The 21,287-nt window shown below is 45.8% G+C and overlaps 1 protein-coding gene across 1 annotated transcript in view; it reads left to right on the forward strand.

Annotated features, from left to right (window-relative positions):
- The window catches only part of ctnnd2a (catenin (cadherin-associated protein), delta 2a), a gene marked incomplete at both ends in the record, with an annotated part of 202,027 nt that extends 193,000 nt beyond the window's left edge, over nt 1–9,027 (forward strand). The window contains 4 exons of the mRNA XM_079754879.1: nt 3,159–3,285; nt 6,840–6,977; nt 7,423–7,493; nt 8,458–9,027. Of these exons, the coding sequence (XP_079611005.1) occupies nt 3,159–3,285; nt 6,840–6,977; nt 7,423–7,493; nt 8,458–9,027 (906 nt within the window). The remainder of the gene's footprint in view (nt 1–3,158; nt 3,286–6,839; nt 6,978–7,422; nt 7,494–8,457) is intronic.
- Between the last annotated feature and the right edge of the window lie 12,260 nt (nt 9,028–21,287).

Below are 21,287 nucleotides of genomic sequence, written 5' to 3' on the forward strand. Positions count from 1 at the left end.
CACTGTATGTTTACGGCAAAACAGCATATTTCTTTCCTTTGTCGTTTTTAGCCGCCCCCCCGCCCCCCGGTCTCTTGACCATGCACAAATGATTCCAACAGACACACACACACACACACACACACACACACAAATACACACGAAAATGCATACATCAAGTAAAAGTACGGTACATAAACAACACACAAAGACAGAAGGTCTTATTTATCAAACACAAAGGTCAGGGTCAGAGAGATACAGTATTTATCAAACAGGTGACAACTTATGGGACCTGCACATGTACATGTGCGGCACGTGTGCCTGTTTGTGGGCCAGCGTACATGTACGTTGGTGCAAGTGTCTGGTAGCAGGCGTCTTAAGAGAGGAAAGGGTTAAAGATGGCCCATTCAAAACGCAACACATTAATCGCATGTAAATTTGAAACAACAAATGAATGGAATGCCTGCAGGTATCTCTGTTTGTAGATTGATGACGTGTGACAAATCATGCCTCATCAATCTGTTTGTCCTAGTCTGTTTGTCCTGATTCAGCAGGAAGGGCCTCCCCACTGTTTGATTGTATGACACGTGGTATGTTCGTGACATATCTGTGTGTGTGCGCATGGGTGTATGTGTTTGTGTGTACGTGTGTGTCTGCTTGTGTGCCTGCATGCAAGTGTGTGTGTGTGTGTGTGTGCGTGTGTACCGTGTGTACATGTGTGTGTCTGCCTGCGTGCAAGTGTTTGTTACAGTGAGTGCGTGTGTGTGTGTCCATATGTAGCCCCCCTTCTATTTTCCTCTTGATTCAATTTTTGTATTGATTATGGCAGAATTGTTTTGATTAGAAACGGAGTGTGTTTTGAGGGGAGTCACTGAAATGAAGAAGCTCTCTGCCTGCCTATCCTCTCCTCCTCCCCTTTCACATCTAACAATGCCGTCCGTCAGCATTCATTTCTTTTATGCAACAAAAAAAAACCCCAATGCACTAGTGCAGAATATTCAATACATTACAGCCCTTCATTCTCATATATATCGACTGAGGTGTTAAAGTACAGCGCGGCTTTCAGTGAGCACCTTTTGAAATGATGATTTCCATTATTTATTTTTTTTTTCGGTTTCATATCATTGAAAGAAGTATATCAGTGATTGACCGAGACTGAGTGTGAAGGTAAAGTCCAGTCCTTTGTAGACGGGAGGGTCAGCAGATATGCACTCAGTAATAATAACTAAACCAGCAGGCAGAGGTGGTGGTGGTGGTGGGGGGGGACTATGGGTGTCAGAGAAATAGGGTGGGGGGGGGGGGGGAGAGAGTGTGTGTAGGAGGAAAATAGAATGATAGCGATGTTCCCAGGTGCATGAGTTGGCATGGCATGGTTGGGGGGAGGTGGAGGGAGCAGGGCAGGGGCTTGTGCACAAGCCATCGTTTGTCACCTTTCACAGCCTGTTTGGCATGGTCCTTTACAAACAAGACGCTGGCACATATGTAGACACACACACACACACACACACACACACACGCAAATGACAAACACACGATTACTTGGGGGGGTTGAAATCAGTTTTTACCTCTGGTCTCCGACCTTCAACCAACTGCCTGACACTAATGAGATCAACTGGCACGTGGGTTGCCTGGCAACCCCCCCTCTCTCTCTCTCCTCCTCCCTCTCTCTCCCTCTGACTCTGTATTTTCACCTCCTCCTTTCCGTTTCTGAATCTTCCTACTTTTCTCCCTATCTCCTAATTTCCTTCCCTCGTCTGAAGATTGTTTTCTTTGTATCCTTCTACTGCTATCCTTCTCCCAGTTCCCCTTCTTTCTCATTCCAGTCTATTCCACCGACACCACCACCCTCTTTAACACTGCCACCATCATCATCATCATCATCCCCTTCACCAACACCTCTACCACCATCTCCACCACCTGCACCAACACCACTAACCACAATCTCAACCACCGGCACCAACACCTCTAACCACCAACACTGTCAGCACCACAGAAAACCATCTGCTACCTCGACTTCAACAACCTCCACCCCCAACCTGTACAACCACCCTCCTCCTCCATCAATAACAACACCCACCACCTTTACCACTACCACCACCTCAGTCATGCACACCGCCACCATCACAGTGCTGTAAAGCTTGGATGTTTGAGTACGTCTCTATTATCTGTTGCCTGACTGACGCTTTGCTTCGGCGTCCGGAGGTAGCCAATTATTTTAATGCTAAATTGAATTTTGTTCCGGCTCACTGGGTGTTGTTGACTCTCGTAATCCACACACACGCTAAAAAAGGAAGCTTTGTTCCAATCACCGCTAAACTAATACAGATACAAAGCCGGTGGCTTTGCATGTAATTACAGTATGCACGTGAAATTAGTTGTATTGTGGCACACGGCCCTTTATTCCTCTTTCCAAGGACGGTGGAGTAATTGCTAATCCGCCCATTGATGTCTGTGTGTTCTGAGTTGTGTGGGAGCGGGTGTGAATGCAGCGCGTCTGTAAACAACCCATTGAGCACTCTCCTACGTTTATTCATCCGTATGTTGACAGACCCACCGTTGCTTTTGTCAACAAACAGTTTCTGCATTGTTTTAAATCTGTCTGATGTCAGCGATCCGTCATCGTCATTTAAGCCTTTACTTTGATACGTAACCACAACAGTGATTAACGGACCCACACAACAACAGTGACATAATTTGGGTCGTAAACATTTTTTTAGCAGAAGGGACAGTAAACCGAGGGAATGTTGTTTGCAAATGGAATTAAGAAGAAAGAACTGACAATATACATTTGACCTTTGGTGTATGGTGTGGCAACGTACTTTCATATTAGAGATGAGATAAGATAGATAGTTTGAATGATATCACTATTTCATTTGTAGGTGTTAAGTTCCTTAATTTACTGAAACCCATAACCAGATATGCTTTTCATTTGATTCATGATTCAGGAAAAGGCGCCATCCATATCAAGATATTAGATCACATTATAAGTTTAAAAAAAAGTTTAGTTTTATTTCAACAAACTTTAATTACAGCACTTAAAAAAAAAATCTGATCACAAACAAATCATTTGTTGCAAAACAAAAAAAATTGTAGGTAAACTAAAGACAGTATAGTCTTGGAGATGATTGTATTTTACTTTCATTTATACAAGTGTGTGTGTAATTCTCCCCTGCTTTCAGGACGGCTTCTCCCAGTATCACTTCGTGGGCTCTGCCTCCACGATAGAGAGAGATCGACAGAGACCCTACTCGTCTTCAAGGACCCCCTCCGTCTCTCCCGTCAGGAACTCCCCCAACAACCGCTCCGGTGAGTGCCAGCCTCCTCTTTGTGCATGTGTTGTGTGTGTGTGTCTGTGTCTGTGTGTGTCTGTGTCTTTCTGTCTGGGCATACGTGATTGTTTTGTTCCAGTTGCGTGAACTTGTCATTGGATAAAATGGCATAGAGAGTAAGTTTGTGTGTTGGCACTCTAACTTATTGTCACAATTTATAACTTAAGCTGAGAGCATCAAATCATACAATCAAAACCTGAGTCGCTTCAAAAGTGCTGTATGAGCAAGTAACAAAAAATAGAATAGTAGAGAGAGTGCCAAATGGCCATAGGAAGCAGTAGTAGGTATTTTTTTTTATCTAGCGGTATAGTGAATAATAAGCCTGACTTCGCCAGACCAGTGAGAAAATGCAAAGAAGTCTGGAACCTCTAGGTTCATTTTTCAATTTCTCCTTGAAAACGGCACAGACCAAAAGGACTCTGGACGCAATTGGATAGACATTCAAGCAATCATGGCAATAAAACGTGTGACAGAGCTAAGTGACGCAACAAATACCACAAACCTTCTTTCTTGTCAGAAAAAGCTTTTAAGTTCAGTTGTTGTTCTTCTAAAGAAATTACTATCCAGTTCATTTATCATTGGTGCAAGAACGGAATCAACAGACTGTTCCACATCAGTGGCAGCCATCTTGGTATTTACGAAAAAAAATCCTCTATGGCGCACCTCTGAACCGGGTCATCGCATCAAACCCACCCAATACTTAATAAACGGTTGTGATGGCCCGACCCAGGCCAGTTTGGCGGGAAATCAGTATGAACAGATAAAATGAACAAAGCAAATAAAACACAAGCTTGTTGATTATTCTGTTTCTTAGGCTAGTGCATTCTAGTAATATCGCTGAGATGGTACAGCCCATCAAGTGTGTTGCACAAAAGAGTTAAGTCTCCAGATGTTTCTTGAAGTTCGGTTAGTGATTTTGCAGATTTCATCGAGCTAGGCAATGCATTGCACCGTTGAGATACCACACACACTGCAGACTGCAGACTCCCTAAGTGTACTCCACACTGAAGACACAGTGTGCTTTACCTTGGTCGCATTGATCGAAGCGATCATCAGTGCTTAACAGTTTTGACTCAAGAAAAGCCTTCAAACCACGAACCGAAAACCCATTGCTGAAGCGCAATCAACATTTCTTTCCAATCAAAGTAAAGATCCAAACAACAAGTTGAGTCAAAACACTGTTCAGGGTCGCGGCGCTACCGCAGTCCTCAAATACCTTATGCCACCTTCCTCCGAGTTAGCATAGTCTATTGCGCATTGGCATTGGCATAACTCTAACTTCCAATGGCCTTATCGCAAAAGTGTGATTAAAGTTAGCTTTTAGCGTTAGCTCCGTGGCCTTGCAGCTTTCGCAATGGATGCATTACCATTCTCTGCTAGCATTAGCGCGCGGAGAGCCTTGAGCAGTGCTTTCTCCACAGCGGCTTTAGTGGGCTGATGAGGCAGAAAAGTACTTTTCCCTCTCCTCTGGCTTAGCAGAGTCTTCAAGGACCCCGCTGAAGGAAAGAGGGGGAGGAGAAAAAACAGAGATAAATTATGACTCAGAAAAAGAGAGAAGGAGCAGAATCATGAAGAGATAAAGGGAGAGCAGGAAAGTGAGGAAGACCAAGAGAGAGAGTGTGCATGAAAGAGAGAGAGAAAGAGGGAGAGAGGGAGAGAAAGTATAATGCAGCACATGAGACAGGAGCGGAGGGCATTCAGGAAATGTTGACAAGGGAGAGAGAGTAAGACAGAGAGGAAATGGAGGTACATGCATGCATGCCCGTGCTTGCGCATGCCGTACGTTCGTATCTCTCCCTCTGCATGTCACATTGCGATTCAGCCCCTCAGAGATGGATCAAAGGAGAAGGACAGAGAGAGAGAGAGAGAGATATGATGGAAGTGGAGACACGCTGGCAGAGGAATAATAGTCTTAGTCTGAGGGACAGAAACAGAGGAGAAGAGAGGGAAAGAGAAAGCTGGAGAGAGAGAGAGAGAGAGAGAGAGAGAGAGAGAGAGAAAGAGACAGAGAGGGGGAAAGAGAGAAACGGAGGGAGGTAAAAGGAGAGAGAGAGGGAAATAGGGAGACCTTTCCATAGTGCCCAGGGATCTGCAAGGCTTTGTTCTGATAGCACTCAGAGCTAGTCTCCTGGGCTCCTGGGTTATTCGATGACCACAGGCTCTCTCTCTCTCTCTCTCTCTCTCTCTCTCTCTCTCTCTCTCTCTCTCTCTCTCTCTCTCTCTCTCTCTCCTCTCTCTCTCTCTCTCTCTCTTACTCTTTCTCTCTCTCTCTCTCTCTCTCTTACTCTTTCTCTCTCTCTCTCTCACTCGCTCCCTAGCTCTTGCTCCCTGTATCGCTCTCTCTCGCTCTCTCTCTCTGTCTCTGTCTCTCGGTCTCTCCGGTGACCTTATCTCTGCCCAACTGATGCCAGTTGCCTTGTTCTCTCAGGGTGTCTGTGTGAGGGACGTCCAGGACCGCAAACCAAATCATTTACTTTTTTCCCTCTTTTTTTATCCAGGCCAAAAGCTTAATAATAAAGTCCTAAGCATCCCTTCAGATCCCCAAACTATCGGTGCAGTCCTGTCAAACGGAAATAACATGGTTCTACTCCATTGTGATTAATTCACAACTTTTAAAAATCATTTAGAATGTGACATTGGACAGGGTAACGAACAGCCCACATGGACAACGTTATTCAGCTTAAGAGCAGCTGCTTTATGTGACCTCATTCCTGAGTGTTTGAGGTAAATGTTTAGCTAAGCAAATGGGGCTAATGCTCAAGTAGGAAGGATCCCGGCGACTGGATGTGTCCAGATTATGGTGAATGACTAAGCATTTAAAGTGTGGGGAGAAGGGAGATTACATTACATAATGACGCATAGCAACTGTGAAGCAACTGTGTGTGTGTGGGTGTGGGTGTGTGTCTGTGTGTCTGTGTGTGAGGGACGAGCATGTGTTTGCATATTCACAAGAGTGAGTGTGCATGTGTGGGTAGTGTGTGGTGGAGAGTGAAAATTGATATAGAAATAAGAACATGTTTGACATTTTATGCACTGCTTCAGTTGTGCCATCCAGCCTTTTTGCAGGGAGAGTTTTCTACCCCTGTTCAAATAGCTTGGGTTGATGCTGTAGCCTAACACGATTAAGTAGACACATGATCACCTTAACAACCAACAAATGTTTCAGCATTCTGTGAGAACGGTCAACTCACTCAAAACCTGCCCCCCCGGGGAAGTGTGTCTGTGTGATGTGTTTGTCATGGGGATGTGTGTATCAACAGGATATGTGTGTATGTGTGGGTCTGTTTGTTTGTGTGTGTGTGTGTGTGTATCTGTGGGCAGGTTGATTATTGCTACCTGAGGTCTTATAACATGCTGTTGGAGGTGACCCTGATTGCTGACAAGCCTAAATAATGACTAATGACTGCATCTTGGAAGAAACACACACACAGACACATGCACACACGCCCACTTGCAATCACATACACACAAAAAGGCTGTCATGCTCATTATTGTGTGTGTGTGTGTGTGTGTGTGTGTGTCGTTGCTTAGCGAGCGCCCCAGCCTCCCCGCGAGAGATGATGAGTTTGAAGGAACGCAAGATGGATTACGACTCCACGGCAACCAACGCTGGTTTCCATAGCAACAAAGGAGAACACACATCCCGCAAAGACGCCATGGCAGGTGGGTGTGCGAGGAGATACCTGTGTGTGTGTGTGTGTGTGTGTGTGTGTGTGTGTGTGTGTGTGTGTGTGTGTGTGTTTAACTTTGCCAAAATTTCCATGTTCTGCACATTGATTTTCTTCACTCTCTGTTTATTATCTCTTTTTCACTATAAATTAGTTTATATTTCTCATGTCTGCCATTTTGCCACACATCGCACTAGTGTGCAATTAAGCCACTGCGGCATTCAACTTATTAGCGACAAGCTAATTGTCAGGCTCGTAATGGGAAGGCGCTAGCATTTTGACACTAATTATATTTTTTGTAACTAAGCTGCATTTTGGCTTTTTGCATCGGCTTCAGTCAAACATGAATAGTGAACCCTTTTGCTGGAATGGCAGAGTATATTCATTATTCATATTGACCGCATTTAATTGTAGTACCTCAAGGTGATTCTCCCTCTTTCCTCCAGTGTCTTGTGGCGCCTCTACATTATTCCGCAACTCTTACTTGACTGCCAGCGATGAAATCAAACAAAATCAGGTGAGTTCCAATTGTAGAATCAGAATCGCATACAGTATACAGTGCACACACACAAACACATACACACACATACACACACAACCAATAACCAGTCCAATAATTGTGATAGAAAATGTTCGAGAACATTATCGAATACCTAGACGCCTTCCAACAGATGAAAGCCGAATAGAAAAAGTACACACAACACACACACACACTAATTGTGATAAGAGGCACAGATCTCTGTAAGACACCTGCCTTTTAGAAATAAACACACAGACTCGCCACAGGAGCCAAAAGTGTGGCCAATTAAAAAGTTAATCTTGGATTTACCGTTGTGCTAATGATCTATTTGGGTTGAACAGATGTCCTCAAAGAAGGGTCTAGGACACTAAAAAAGCAACAGAAAAACCAGCAGAGGATATTCTCGACGTACACATTTAGAAATGTCGAATGTTGGTGTGTCGAAACACGCTGTCGCTAGACTCTTATGGAAGTCGTCCACATATTTGCAAGCACTCAGTGGTTGAGGATAGAATCAATGCCCCCCCCCCCCCAGGTACCTGCATGCATGTAACAGTGGCTAAGAGGATTCACAGCATGGTTCTACCCAGCCGTTTCTTTCCAGAGCCTTTCACCTGAATTGCCTGCCTTTCAAGCGCCTTAACTCCCCTCCCCCCAACCACCTGTTCCTCTCCTCCTCGCCCTCCACCTCCCTCCACCTCCCTCCACCTCCTCCACCCCACCCCGCTCCACTCAACCACATCAAACACCCCCCCCACCTACCCACCCAACCCTTTTTTTCCACTTCATTTTCCCCGCACACGCACCCTCTTCAAACATATCACGACCCCACCTCCTCTCCCCCCCCCCTCCCTCCTCCACGACCCACCCCCACCCCACCCCTATCCCCCCCTATCCCCCCCTATCCCCCCCCACACACGCCCCCACCCTCTCACACAACACCCAACACCCCCTCCTCCAGGTCCCAGCCCAGCCCTGTGTCGGCCCGCCGCTCTCCGTGCAGGACGTCCCGCCGGGGGCCCTGCTGAAAGACTACGACCCCTACCCTCCCCCTCCCTCCTTCCCCCAGCCGCAGCCCCCGCTGCCGCCGGCCGGCCCCCACCGCCAGCTGCACCACGGCCTCGGCCGCAGCCTGGACGACGGCGGCGGCGGCGGCGGCGGCTGCTACTACGAGGAGACGCAGCGGCAGGGCGGAGGCGTCGGCGGAGGGCCCCCCGCGCACAGCCCTCCGGCCAGCGCCGCCAACAACGCCGTCGCCGCCGCGCCCCAGCCCCCGGCCCAGCCCCCGGCCCAGCCCCAGGTGCCGGCCCAGCCCCAGGTGCACCCGCCCCACCCGCCGCAGCAGCAGCAGCAGCAGCCCCCGGGGGGCGCCGCCAGCGGACCCCCGCGGGACCCCCGGGAGGACCTGCGCATGCACCTGGGCCTCAAGTCCACCGGCAACTACGTGGACTTCTATTCGGCGTCGCGGCCGTACAGCGAACTGAACTACGAGACCAGCCACTACCCGGCCTCCCCCGACTCCTGGGTCTGAGGGCCGGCCGGGGGGGCCCTCCTGGAAGGGGGGGGGGGGGGGGGGGGGGGGGGAGGAGGGGGAGGGGGGGGGGGGGGTGCGTGTCAGGCAGACAGGAGTTAAAGGGTGTTTTTTTTTTTTCAGTCCTTGAGGGTCTTGATCAACAGCAACACAGAATTCCGACGGTGGGGGACGACTGAGGCCAGTGTGCTTTACAGACAGAGAGAGAGAGATGCAGCCAATGGCAGCAGGAGGATCAATAGTAGGCGGGGATAGAGAAACTGTGCATGTGCATGCCAACATGTTTTAGTTTTATTTCATTTCATCTTTTCCCAAATAGTTCCATTAGCCCAGGAAATGGATTATAAGAAGCTCCTGAAAGATATGAAAGAGTCATTTATAGAAAAGGATATAGTAGTAGAGAAGGAAACAGAGAGAGGGGGATAGATATATAGAGGGGAAGCACACAGAGATAGAGAGAGGGGGCGGACAGCACAGGGAGGGAGAGAGAGCGAGAGAGAGACCGAGAGAGATGGAGGGAGAGAGTGAGTGACTCCCTCAGGGCAGAAGGGAGATGGGATCACAAAATATTGAGATGAGAGAGAGAGAGAGAGAAAGAGAGAGAGAGGAGAGCAGTCACTAGGTCTGGGAAGGGGCCTGATCTTTTTTTTGGTGGCAGGAAGGGGTAGGAAGGGGCAGGTGGATTGGAGGAAATGGAAGGAGGAAGATAAAACGAGTGGAGGGTAGGGGGCCAGCCTCAGAAGCCTTCCAGAAGGTCAGGGACGAATTAAAGCACAGGTTTTTCCTGAGATGGGAGCATATCAGGAAATTGAGGCAGATTTGCTGGCGAACGGGCCACCCCTGCAGACAAAGGATTGTATTGCATTTTCCTTTTTTTTTCCGAAACCGATCTTGCAGCCACCAAGGCTCAATTTTTTTTCTGGATCTTTCTTCACAGGGTGTCGTCTTCAAGACGGTCAACATTACACATTTTCAGGGTTCTGTTGCTCATTTTTCTAGAGGGCTTCTTATTTGCTCCTTCTTTATATGAAAAAAATAACAACCCTGCTTTGCGGCATTTTTGTGTGAACATTTCAGAGTGTAATATTACATATATTGTCAAATGGACCCTGAGGATTTCACCATTGTGATTTTTTTATATAAGTTGTATACAAAATTATACATCAACAACGCGGAGGAGCTGAACCAAGCAGACAAGAGTGTCAACCCTCTCTCACCCTGATGCGTGTACGTACGTCAAGAGACGCTTCACGTTCCGTCGCGGATGGCAGGCGGTGGTAGAAAGTCCTGCAGTGTTTTCCTTTCCTCATGAAGTGACTTTCATTGTGGTCTCGTTTCCAAGTCTAAAACACTGTCCAACGTCTCGCTGGGGAATTGCTTTTATTTTTTCTCATCAAAAAGGTTCAAAGTACGTTGCGGGTTTCTTCCATATTTTTTTAATTTGAGGACACCCGGTTCATTTAGCCGTCGTGACGGCTGCATAACGGTCAGTCAGAAAAACCACCAACCCCACCAACACCATTGCCATCGTCATCGTACAATGCACTGTACAGTGTAGAGATAGAGAGAATCCTACGAGAGCTGAGAGCCACGTAGAACGAGTTGACGTGCCAAACATGTGGCACTAACATGAGGGAGCCTTAGAGGAGTGGTTAAAAAATATGCTGATAAAAAATAAGGGGCATTCTGTGGAAGGTTCCGGACCACGAGCGGAGAAGCTCCCTCTCTGGCTTCTAACTGTCTTTTGGTTTTCGGTTCGGTGGGTTGGTTTTTCTTGTGTTTTTTTAAAAGATCCGGATGTGCTTAAAAGTCAAGCTTGGGGGGACAATCGCCTCCGATAAATGTACAGACCTGCCTCTCTGTGTTAGTTGAACGCACCTGTGTTTGATTGCGAGTGTGTGAGTGTTTGTTTGTGCCTGTGTGCGCGTGTGTATGTGAGTGTGTGCACGGGTGTGGGACGCCACACATCATGTGGCCTATGTGTGCACACGTAAGCTAGAGCGAGCGTATCTATGCATGCATGTGTATAGTTTTGTGTGTGTGTGTGTGTGTGTGTGTGTGTGTGCGTGTGGGTGTGTGTGCGCGTGCGCCTCCGTCGGGCTGTACGTGCGCGCACCTTCCTGTAAAAAAACCAATGTGTCCCAGCTAGGAACTCAACCTCTTATTGACCCCTCTAACCCGCTGTCCAATTTCCAGTGAGCTAAAAAAAAATATCTCTTGAATTAATTGTGGATACAAGAATCATAAATTCTCTCTCTCTAAATAAATACATATATATATATATATATATGAATATGAATATATATATATATGAATATAATTTTTATGTGCAGATGTCAGTGTCACGAAAAGTGTTTGATGAGGAACAATAAAAAAAGATGTGATGTACGAGAGCAGTCTTAATCACTTGTGGAAACTGCAGACTGGTTTCCATCCTCTCCCACTCCTCTCCCCCCCACCTCTTCCCCCTCCCACCCTCCCCCTGACCCCCCTCCCATCCCCCATTATCCAACCAAGATGAAGAGAAATCCCACCTGAAGTTGTTCGGGCTCTGGTGTGAACTGTGTGTGTATCGCGTGTCCATGCTTCTTAGATGAACCCCCTGCGGAGCATACTTGAACACAATGGAAAAAATAAAAAAAGACCTTTGCAATCAAGTCCTGTCGTCACTGAGTATTTTTAAACCAATCGCCTGCAGTTATGATCTCGTTAGGATTCTATGAATAACAGAATGGGGGGGGGGGGGGGCATTTGATTATCGAGACTGCAAAAAAATGCACATGTTTCTGTGTTAAATTCCTCACAATAGCGTCTATCTCAAAGCCACATGAGCATTTTAAGGGAAACAATGTGAAAGATATTAAATGTTCATTAGGTATTAGAATGTTATGTTTATTTAATGGTTTTCCAGACGGTCGCAGAGCCAGAGGCAGCAGGGTCGATGTGTTGCAGCCTGCAGAGCCAGGATTAGTCATGGAGCAGGGTAACGAGAGGGAGAGAGTTTGGTTAAGAGGCAGTGTTGAGAACCCACAAGAGTGAGAGAACGTGACTTAAGTTTGATGATTTTGACCGTGTAGGTGCATTGCTAGCGCAATCATGCAAGTGCTCATGAAGGTAATCATGCGAGTATGCCACCCTAATCAAGTGATCATGTAAATCCAAGGACGTCGTGTGAGGTGTGGCATCTCTCTCTAATTGCTTGAAAATCGTGCTTTAAAGTGTTGACAAAAGATAAAAGCCCCCTACAACCTGTTGAGTCCAACCCAGATGTAGTGCACTCAATTGGAGGGAGTCTCTCTGTTATGAGGAAATACGACTGGACTCGGGATAATCAGTGCTGATTATCAGCGCACTTTAAAAATAGCTTTGTACCCTGTGTGAGAGACGCAGGATCATGTTCCCCAGAGGTCAGTTTGGATCATGTATACCCGGTTCCTTGAGGGCTCAACAGGTGTGTGTAACCTGCTAATGAGTATGAGCCACGGGGCCCTGGGCTAAAGCGATGCCATTGGTCCAAATCATGAGCCACATATGTTGGGTTGAAACCCAACAATTGACGCTTGCAGCTCTATTTATTTTACTACTTTCAACTCCAGATCTATGCTTACCTGTCTGCAAAGACCCCTGCTCTCCCAGCCGACAATCCTCAGGAGGTGCAGCCTAACATGGAAATATCCAATAAACAGGGATGTGCCTGGCCGTAGGATTTGTCACGCATTGGAATCGACTCGGTAGAATTCATGTCTCTCTCTCACTCTCTCTATATGTCTCTTTCATCCGGCCTCTCTCTATCCTGCCACATAAATGTACTGCAGGGGGTTATGATTCAATTGTGTTGATTATTACACTTCACAATAGAGACGAGGCTACCTCCGTCAGAGAGCTGGGCCCCGCAGGAGACAGCGGAGACGTAGCCTTAATGTGGCTCTTCAATTCAAATGGCTCTTCAATTTCTGCCATGCTGGAGACTTTCAACACACTGTATTGATTCACCCGGCAAGCTCTGCACCACTGGATATGCACATTATTAAGACTCCATCGGCGCCTCTCTCTCTCCCTCTCTCTCTCTCTTTCTCTCTCTCTCTCTCTCTCTCTCGCTCTCTCTCTCTCCCTCTCTCCCTCTCTCTCTTTCTCTCTCTCTCTGTCTCTCTCTCCCTCTCTCTCTCCCTCTCTCTCTCTCTCTCTCTCTCTCTCTCTCTCTCTCTCTCTCTCTGCCTCTCTTGCAGCCAGAGGGCACACACACACATACACAGATACAAACACACACACACTCTCTAATTCACGCACACACATTCACACACTCTCACTCACACACACAGAGAAACACACACGGACACACACACACTCAGACGTGCACACACACAATCATGCACGCAAACAGACACACACACATAGATACACACACAAATACTCGTAAGTCACACACACAAACACACGCACACACACAGCTAACCTCCCACTTCAGAGGGGAGGTAGATTTATTTCCGTCTTCTAATGTTAGTGCTGAAATCATACCTGATTGTCATAAACGGCATAAACATGAATATCATGAATGTCTTTATTTTTTCACTGATTTGTGAGTCATTCTCCCGATTGATTGCAAAGTTTAAAAAATAAATCCACCCCTTGTTCCGGGACAAGTACATCATTGTGCCGGCCTTAACACTTGGTACACAGCGGCCACGCCCGTCTGGTGTTTTCATCCACCCTAGATACCTCCAACGTCTGAGATACCTCCAACCTCCCACCTCCCACCAACCAAGAGTATGGAGAAGGCAATAAGGTGGGAAGAAGGAAGAGGAGAACTTTGGTGAGATGAATGGAGGAGAATTGACAAGAAGAGGGATGATGATGATGGGAGAACTCATGTAATAGCATAGGAAGGCGGATAAGAGAAGGAGACAGAGGTACGAGGCGCGGGATGGGGCTGGTTGGCAACTCCTCTCACAACCAGATTGAGTCCTTAAGAAGGGAAGGAGAATGGACCGGAGGAGGAGAGGGAGGAGGGGGCAGGAGAGGATGATGAAGTATGGACAGAGAGGAAGGAATGAGAACTTTGAAGGAGGATTGGAGGAGGACACAGAGTATGAAGAAACTGACAAATTGGTGAGAAAAGAAGTGGAAGGAGGAGTGGCATTATGTAGAGGAGAACAAGGAAGGGGATTTGAATAATTGGACAAAAGAAAATGACAGAGAGTGAAGAAAAAGAAACAGGAGAAAGAGTAAAAGAAGGATTAGGCAGAGGAGGAGTAGAAAAGTAAGGAGAAAGATAAGTTCAAGCTGAAGTAGGAGGGGGAGGATAAGGAATAAGAGTATGAAAATTGAAAGCTAAAAGGAGGAGGAGGTAAAGTATGACAAGGGGGCATGAAGGAAGGGAGGAGAAAGGGAAAGGGGAGTGAGCAGGCAAGAGGAGAGAGGAGGACAAGAGGATGGAAATGAGAAGGAGGTGGCGTAAGACGTGGAGAAGGACGACAAGGACGAGGCTATGGATAAAAAGGAGGCTAAGGTGAAGACGCTTTACATAGTGTTCCATTGTGTGTGCGTGTGTGTGCGCGCGCGTGTGTGTGCCTGCATAAGTGGCTGTGTATGGGTGCGCAGGCCTGCATGTATATTGAGGTGATGAACATGGAGAAACTTGAAGAAAGCCCTTCATCAAACTCACCACAACACAATCCTGGAACTCATTTACACTTGAATTGATCCTTCATATCAACGCAATCGACCATTCACGGACAGGTTATTGAATCCACAGAAGGGGACAACATATTTATGGTCAGCAGATCAATCACTAGTCACACACACCGGACATGTGTAGACCATGCACCGCTACCATGGTTGTTGATTTGGGTTCAGTCGAACCACAGCGATGCTCAGTATGGCACATCCGTTGACGAGATTACTCACCCTTGATTGGGAGGAGTGGGGTTCCATTCCTCTGTTACGGCATCCGCCGTGGATCCTGGCGGGTACTAGGATCGCCCTGTGTGTCGTTGTGGGCGGAGCTAGCGGACTCCAGCTTCTCCGGAATCCCCCTTCTCCACCTCAACCAGACACACCTGAGGTTCATCTCAACCAATCCTTATATACTCCGGCTTCTCGCTCACTCATCGCCCTATCGTCTGACAGTCTACCTCCACCATCTCACTACCGCTCGCTGTTTCTCCACGCCGCCGGCCTGGTTTCAACCCCAGGCCTTCGGCATCAACCAGCCTCTGCTCATTCCTAGCAAATAAACATACTGTTACAGCGTCTTGTCTGTGTCGTATGTTTGGGCTCCCCCAGCCTCTCCACTATTGAACATATAGTGTGTTCTCCGCAGCAGACACCGTAGAACAAACGGCCAAGGGGCGCCCTCCCCCCAACTGCCAAACATTAGCCGCTGTGTGATATGGGTGTGGCGTCATCGTGATTCATTTTCACCTGCGGGAAGCGCCACGATGTTCCAATTTGACCCTCACCGGGTAATCATACACCCGGTCCAAAAAAAGAACGGATGACTGTGATTAATTAGGCCAAAGAGGCTCCTTAAGAAGAAGACAAACAACAGAATGGTTGGAGAGGAAAAAGAACGCTGTGAAGGTGTCAGCGTGAATGAAATCACACTGGGGGTAATAACATGGCCTACGCTTCTCCAACTGTGACAATAAAGAGCGTGGTCAGCGCTTGCTACTTGATTAAAGTCTTGATTATGATGATGATTAGGCAAATGTACTGGCTAATTTACACAGTGATGGGAAGAAAGGTAATTGAAGTTTGTTGCTCCTTAATCCTTTCCAGAACCGAGATCAGCTCGACTAGATTATCTACATTCGTTATTCTCTTGGAAATTGCAGCTTGTCCTTTTTGTCAGAGGACTGCTATGGACATTCAGAGTAGTAGTAGCCTAAATTAGTGATTACAAGAAGTGACAACATCTGATGCTGTTGGAGTCAAGTGTTACAGATGTTTAAAGTCCAACGGCATGTTAAACTATAAACAGCAAAAACACAAGGAAAATGTTTGCAAAACTTTGTTTTCACCGGTATATATTTTGAATGATAGCAATAGCCATCTGGTTTCCCTACTCGATTAAATCTGGAAAGGAAATCCACTATTTCAGATAGGTTGGGCATGTAGCTGCTAATCTATCCATTAATACATAATCAGTAATACAACACATCTGCCCATCTGTGAAAAAAGAAGCTGTCGCTGCTGCCAAAAATAACTTTACAAATCTCCATTGTCGGTTGGAAATGTGTTCCTGGGTCAATACTAGTAAATATAAAAGATGATTTGAGCAATGAAATTGTTTTGGATGCTGCCTTCCTTATATGTCAGTGAATTTGTGCATTTCTAGATGAGTCTTTTTCTGACAAAAGAAAGAGGATGCATCACATCCGAAATTGGATCTGGCTTATGTAGAGAATTATAATGACTTTAAAATGTTGTTTTCCTGTAGACCACATGTGTGCGTGTTTCCCCCTGTCTTTTCTTTACTGCGGTTCCTTTTGACCTTTTTTTCTCACTTCACACAATTTTGTTGCACGCAAGAAACCAAAAAAAAACCAACTCTCACCCCACAGCAAACCCCTACGTCAAGTCTAATGTGCAATTATATCTTGTGCCTTCTCTGTCTGTGTGTGTGTGGGGGGATGTTTGCGTGTTTTTGTGTGCATGAGAGAGTAAAAGTCAAGCCTATGCCAGGCTCATGCAGCTGGTTCCTTTTTCTCGGGCTTAGTTACATGCACTCACACACATACGGTTGCACAAACACACACACACACACACACACACACACACACACACACACACACACACACACACACACATACACACACACACACACACACACACACACACACAACAATCACACAATCAAACACAGAGACGGCATGCACAGGCCATAAGGGGGGCTGTCAGGTAGTGAATACTCAGTGGTGTGGCGAGGCAGGAAGAGCAGCCTTGGTCATTCATGTGTTATGGGTTGCTGCTACAGAAGACCCTGGCTCCCACTGAGCTACGTCATTGTGATGCCGTTTGCATGTGTGTGTGTGTGTGTGTGTGTGTGTGTGTGTGTGTGTGTGTGTGTGTGTGTGCATGCATGCTTGTGAGTGTGTGTGTGGGTTTGTTTGTGAGTGTGTGTGTGTGTGTGTGTGTGTGGGTGTGTGTGTGTGTGTTGGTTTGTGTGTGTGTGTGTGTATGTGTGTTCAGTTTGTGTCTGCGTGTGCCTGTTTGTGTGCTTTAGAAGAATAGCTGGGAGACCATGAGGAAAGGAGGAATGGGTGCATGTGAGAGAGAGAGAGAGAGAGGGGGGAGAGAGATACTAAAATAGAGCGCTGTCTCTGCGAATGAGAGGGGGAGAGTGAAAGAGGGAGAAAGTGTGGGAGAAACGAGAGAGTAAAATGGAGAGTGTGACAGATAAAGGAGAGAGAGAGACTGGAAGAGAGAAGGATAAGTGTGTTTGTGTGTGTGTGTGTGTGTGTGTGTGTGTGTGTGTGTGTGTGTGTGTGTGTGTGTGTGTGTGTGTGTGAATGTGTGTGTGTGTGTGTGTGTGTGTCTTTGTAGTGTGTGGGTACGAGAGAGAAAGAAGGTGTGTATGAGTGTACCTGTCAGTTTCAGTCAATTCACTCACCTGTGACGTCCTCATTCTGTCTCTTTGTAAGCCGTCAGCCAGAGCGCTTCTCTCAGGCCCAAAACACACAAACGCACATCACACAATCACACACACACACACGCACACAAACACGCACACAAAGTCCTAATAGCCTTGGGCAGGTGTGGAGATCACTGGCTGCTGGAGAGGATTTCTTCACCTATGGCAGTTTGAATGTGTGCCATGTATTTTCAGACTCATAAACGGAATCTCTGCCACTCTCATTCTCTCCATCGCTTTGCTTTGCTCTCCATCTTGGTCCACCAATTAATGTGGGGGTAACTCTGAGAAGGAGGCAGAAAGAGAGATAAATGGAAGATTCTCCATACGATTTTGAATGGAAGGGGATTTCTTTGATTTCAACCTTTTATATTAATGTTGTTTAGTCAGAAATACAAAGTGGTTTTGATTAATAACGCTGTTACACATTGTCTGTGCAGCTTACTGGAACATTCTGTGCTTCGTTGCTCTGGCACTGCTGGTGAATTGGGCTGGATTCCCATTGCCTATTTGTTGGATTTGGCAAAGATATATTCTCCCATCTAGTGGTTGCATGAGTATGTGCATGTACTGTGCATGCACACGCATGTTAGCCTGCAATGGTTAACACACTCCCACGCAAACAAGCGAAGTCCTCACTGGGGAGCACACACTGGTCAATAGTGGTCGAAATATGTGACAAAAGAGAAACATTTGGTCTTTCTTCTGAGAGGTATTTAAATAGTAAACAACTCTACAAAAGGCCTATTCACAAGAGCCCAAGGAGAGCAAAGCCAACGAACACAACAATATCCACTTTGAAATATACGTTTCTAATGATTAAATAACCTTGGGTACCAGAACATGATGGTTCTGATACCCAGCGATAACTTAATATAACTTTGGTACTTTAAAATTTAATTTTGGTTCTTCACTTATTTAAAAAAGAAGTCTTAACTGTTTTTCGAGTGATCTGATTTTTTTTTTTTTATTATTGTATTGAGTGATCAGATTGGCATCATTCACTCATTCACTATCTGCTCACTTATTTTACTTTCACAAGCAACCTGATTGGCAGAATAAGTTATGTACTGTCATATGTAGGCCTATGACTAGTCAGGCACAGCAATGTGACTAGCTTAAGTGTAGCGACATAGCTAGCTTAGGCATAGCGCTGTGACTAGCTTAGACACAGCGACATGGCTACCTTATGCGAAGGCAAGGACTCGACAATTACACTAGCCATATTTGGTGTCTTCCTTCTGACACACAAGTTCAAGTCCATCAAATTAAATCAAATAACCTTGGGGTAGTTTACTAAATAAGTTAAGTTAACACATTGACATTGGGCCATGTGCCCTTTTACAAATAAGCATCATACCCAATATTAATGTTATGAGCAACACATGTTTCTGTCCTATGATGACACTAGGCCTCGGTAGGGTTAGACCATTTTTTATAATGTTCACAAAAGGCTCTTACTATTGCGATTGCTTGATGTTTAAGGCCTGATATAACAAGGGGGAATTAAACAGATCTGAAAGGCTGATTGTTGTTGAACTGCATATGGAAAACATAAAAAAAAAAAAATGTTAATTTGGCTTCCCTGAGCAAGACACCCACCCCTAACTACTCCAGACGAGCTGGCTGTCACCTTATATGATTGACTCCACCAGTGTGTGAATGTGTGTGTGTGTGTGTGTGTGTGTGTGTGAGAACTGTTGTAAGTCGCTTTGAGTGTGTTAAATGTGGATGTAAGTCGCATTTGTGCTAAATGCTTAAAATGTAAAATATAATCAGAGTAGCGAGAGAAAAAGAAAATAATACCTATGCATCCACCATCTATATGATGTATTTCATCCATTTTTAATCCATTGTGACTTCAGACACACGTCAGCAAGGAGCAGGTAAGGGGTGGGGAATCTTCTCCAAGTGTGCTGCAGAATATGGGGATCAAACCTAGCTACTTTCGGCTACCGGGGTAGCCGCTACAATATATCTCAATATTTACTACGTTCTGTTTATGGTCGGAGGTGCTGGTTATGGACGCCAGTTCATTCCAGGGTCACATGACCACAGCTACTTGGTGTTAAGAGGCAGCTGCCTTTAACACAGCCAGGCGTGAAGAGTGAGGGATGACGCCGGGCAGACTAGGGTGAGGTTTAGCTTTGGGTGAAAAAAATAATATGGGCAAGATATTCAAGGGAGATATCCATCAGCAAGAACAGATGAAGCGATGCCTATTTATTTGCAATAGAGATATCATCGAGGCCATGAAACTGAATTTGAACTACAGTCCCATGTGTGTGTTAAACCTGTACCGAGCAGGGGAGGATACTATCAGGAGCTAAGAGGGACGATTTAGGCTGTCACATATCGAGAAAAAGGATTTGACAAGGCTTATGGCTTGCTGTCTCAGGTGATTCTAGCCCCAAGGATAAAATCCAATGAATCGTGATCAAGGAATGTTTCTCCTCATTGCATCCAAGGGAGAGGCACTTATAGGATACAGAAATCAGCACAGTAAATGCATGACTGTGAATATTTTAACTTGATTTGATTTGTTTTTGTTTCTCATTTGTGGTCATTAACATCCTGATACTTTCTCTATATAGGTCTAAACAATGTAATATTTTTCTGGGAAAAAAATAAACAACCCTCTGTTGCATCAACCATTGCCTTTTATTCATAAATTTGAATTTACAATACATAACTGTTTTTTGTTTTGCCCAGATCTTTTTCTCCTAACACTAAACTACTGAGCGGTCATCCGAAAACATATGAATCATATCTGAGGTAATCTTCATACTCTTCATTTCCAGACCTTGATTGAACAGTGATGAATCAAAGCCTTTGCATGAGATTGAAAAACCATACTGCATTTCAATTAGCGTCAATTCATAATTTCTTACACAGGCTGCACCGTGACCTATCAGCGAACCCCTGGCCTTTTGATTGGCAGTCATCTCCCCCCGCAGGGAAGGAACAGAACATTCTCACAGCAGCGCACGGAAATATGTGATGTTGGGTACAGCCTGCAACTGCCAAATAAACCTGTGCCTCATCACTGTGTCTGTGTGTGTGTGTGTGTGTGTGTGTGTGTGTGTGTGTGTGTGTGTGTGTGTGTGTGTGTGTGTGTGTTTGTGTGTGTGTGTGTGTGTGTTTGTGTGTGTGTGTGTGTGTGTTAGAGAGAGAGAGAAAGAGATAAAGAGAGAGAAAGCGAAAGATAGACAGAGAGAGAGGGAGGGAGAGAGAGAGAGAGAGAGAGAGAGAGAGAGAGAGAGAGAGAGAGAGAGAGAGAGAGAGAGAGAGAGCAAAGGCAAAAGATATACAGGGAGAGAGAGAGAGAGAGAGACATTAAGTGTATTGCAATATACTGTCTATTATTTTATAGAAGATATATACAATACCATAATATTTAGTGTATAACTAATAATGTTGGCTGGCAGATCCCATTGCATTAGAACTCGCAGTCATCGTGATTATTATCGCTATTATTCGAACATGTGAATATCACTGCCAAATTGTAGGAACATTGTGCTCGGTCACCTAATCAGGCCTCTGTACTTCTGATATGTAAAGCTGTTCAATAACAACGTCTGCCGTCTGACTAATTAGTAGGCTATCAGATGCAAGAGAACCATTTAGA

Source organism: Pollachius pollachius (genome assembly GCF_949987615.1).
Source record: "Pollachius pollachius genome assembly, chromosome: 17".
Classification (NCBI taxonomy): Eukaryota; Metazoa; Chordata; class Actinopteri; order Gadiformes; family Gadidae; genus Pollachius; species Pollachius pollachius.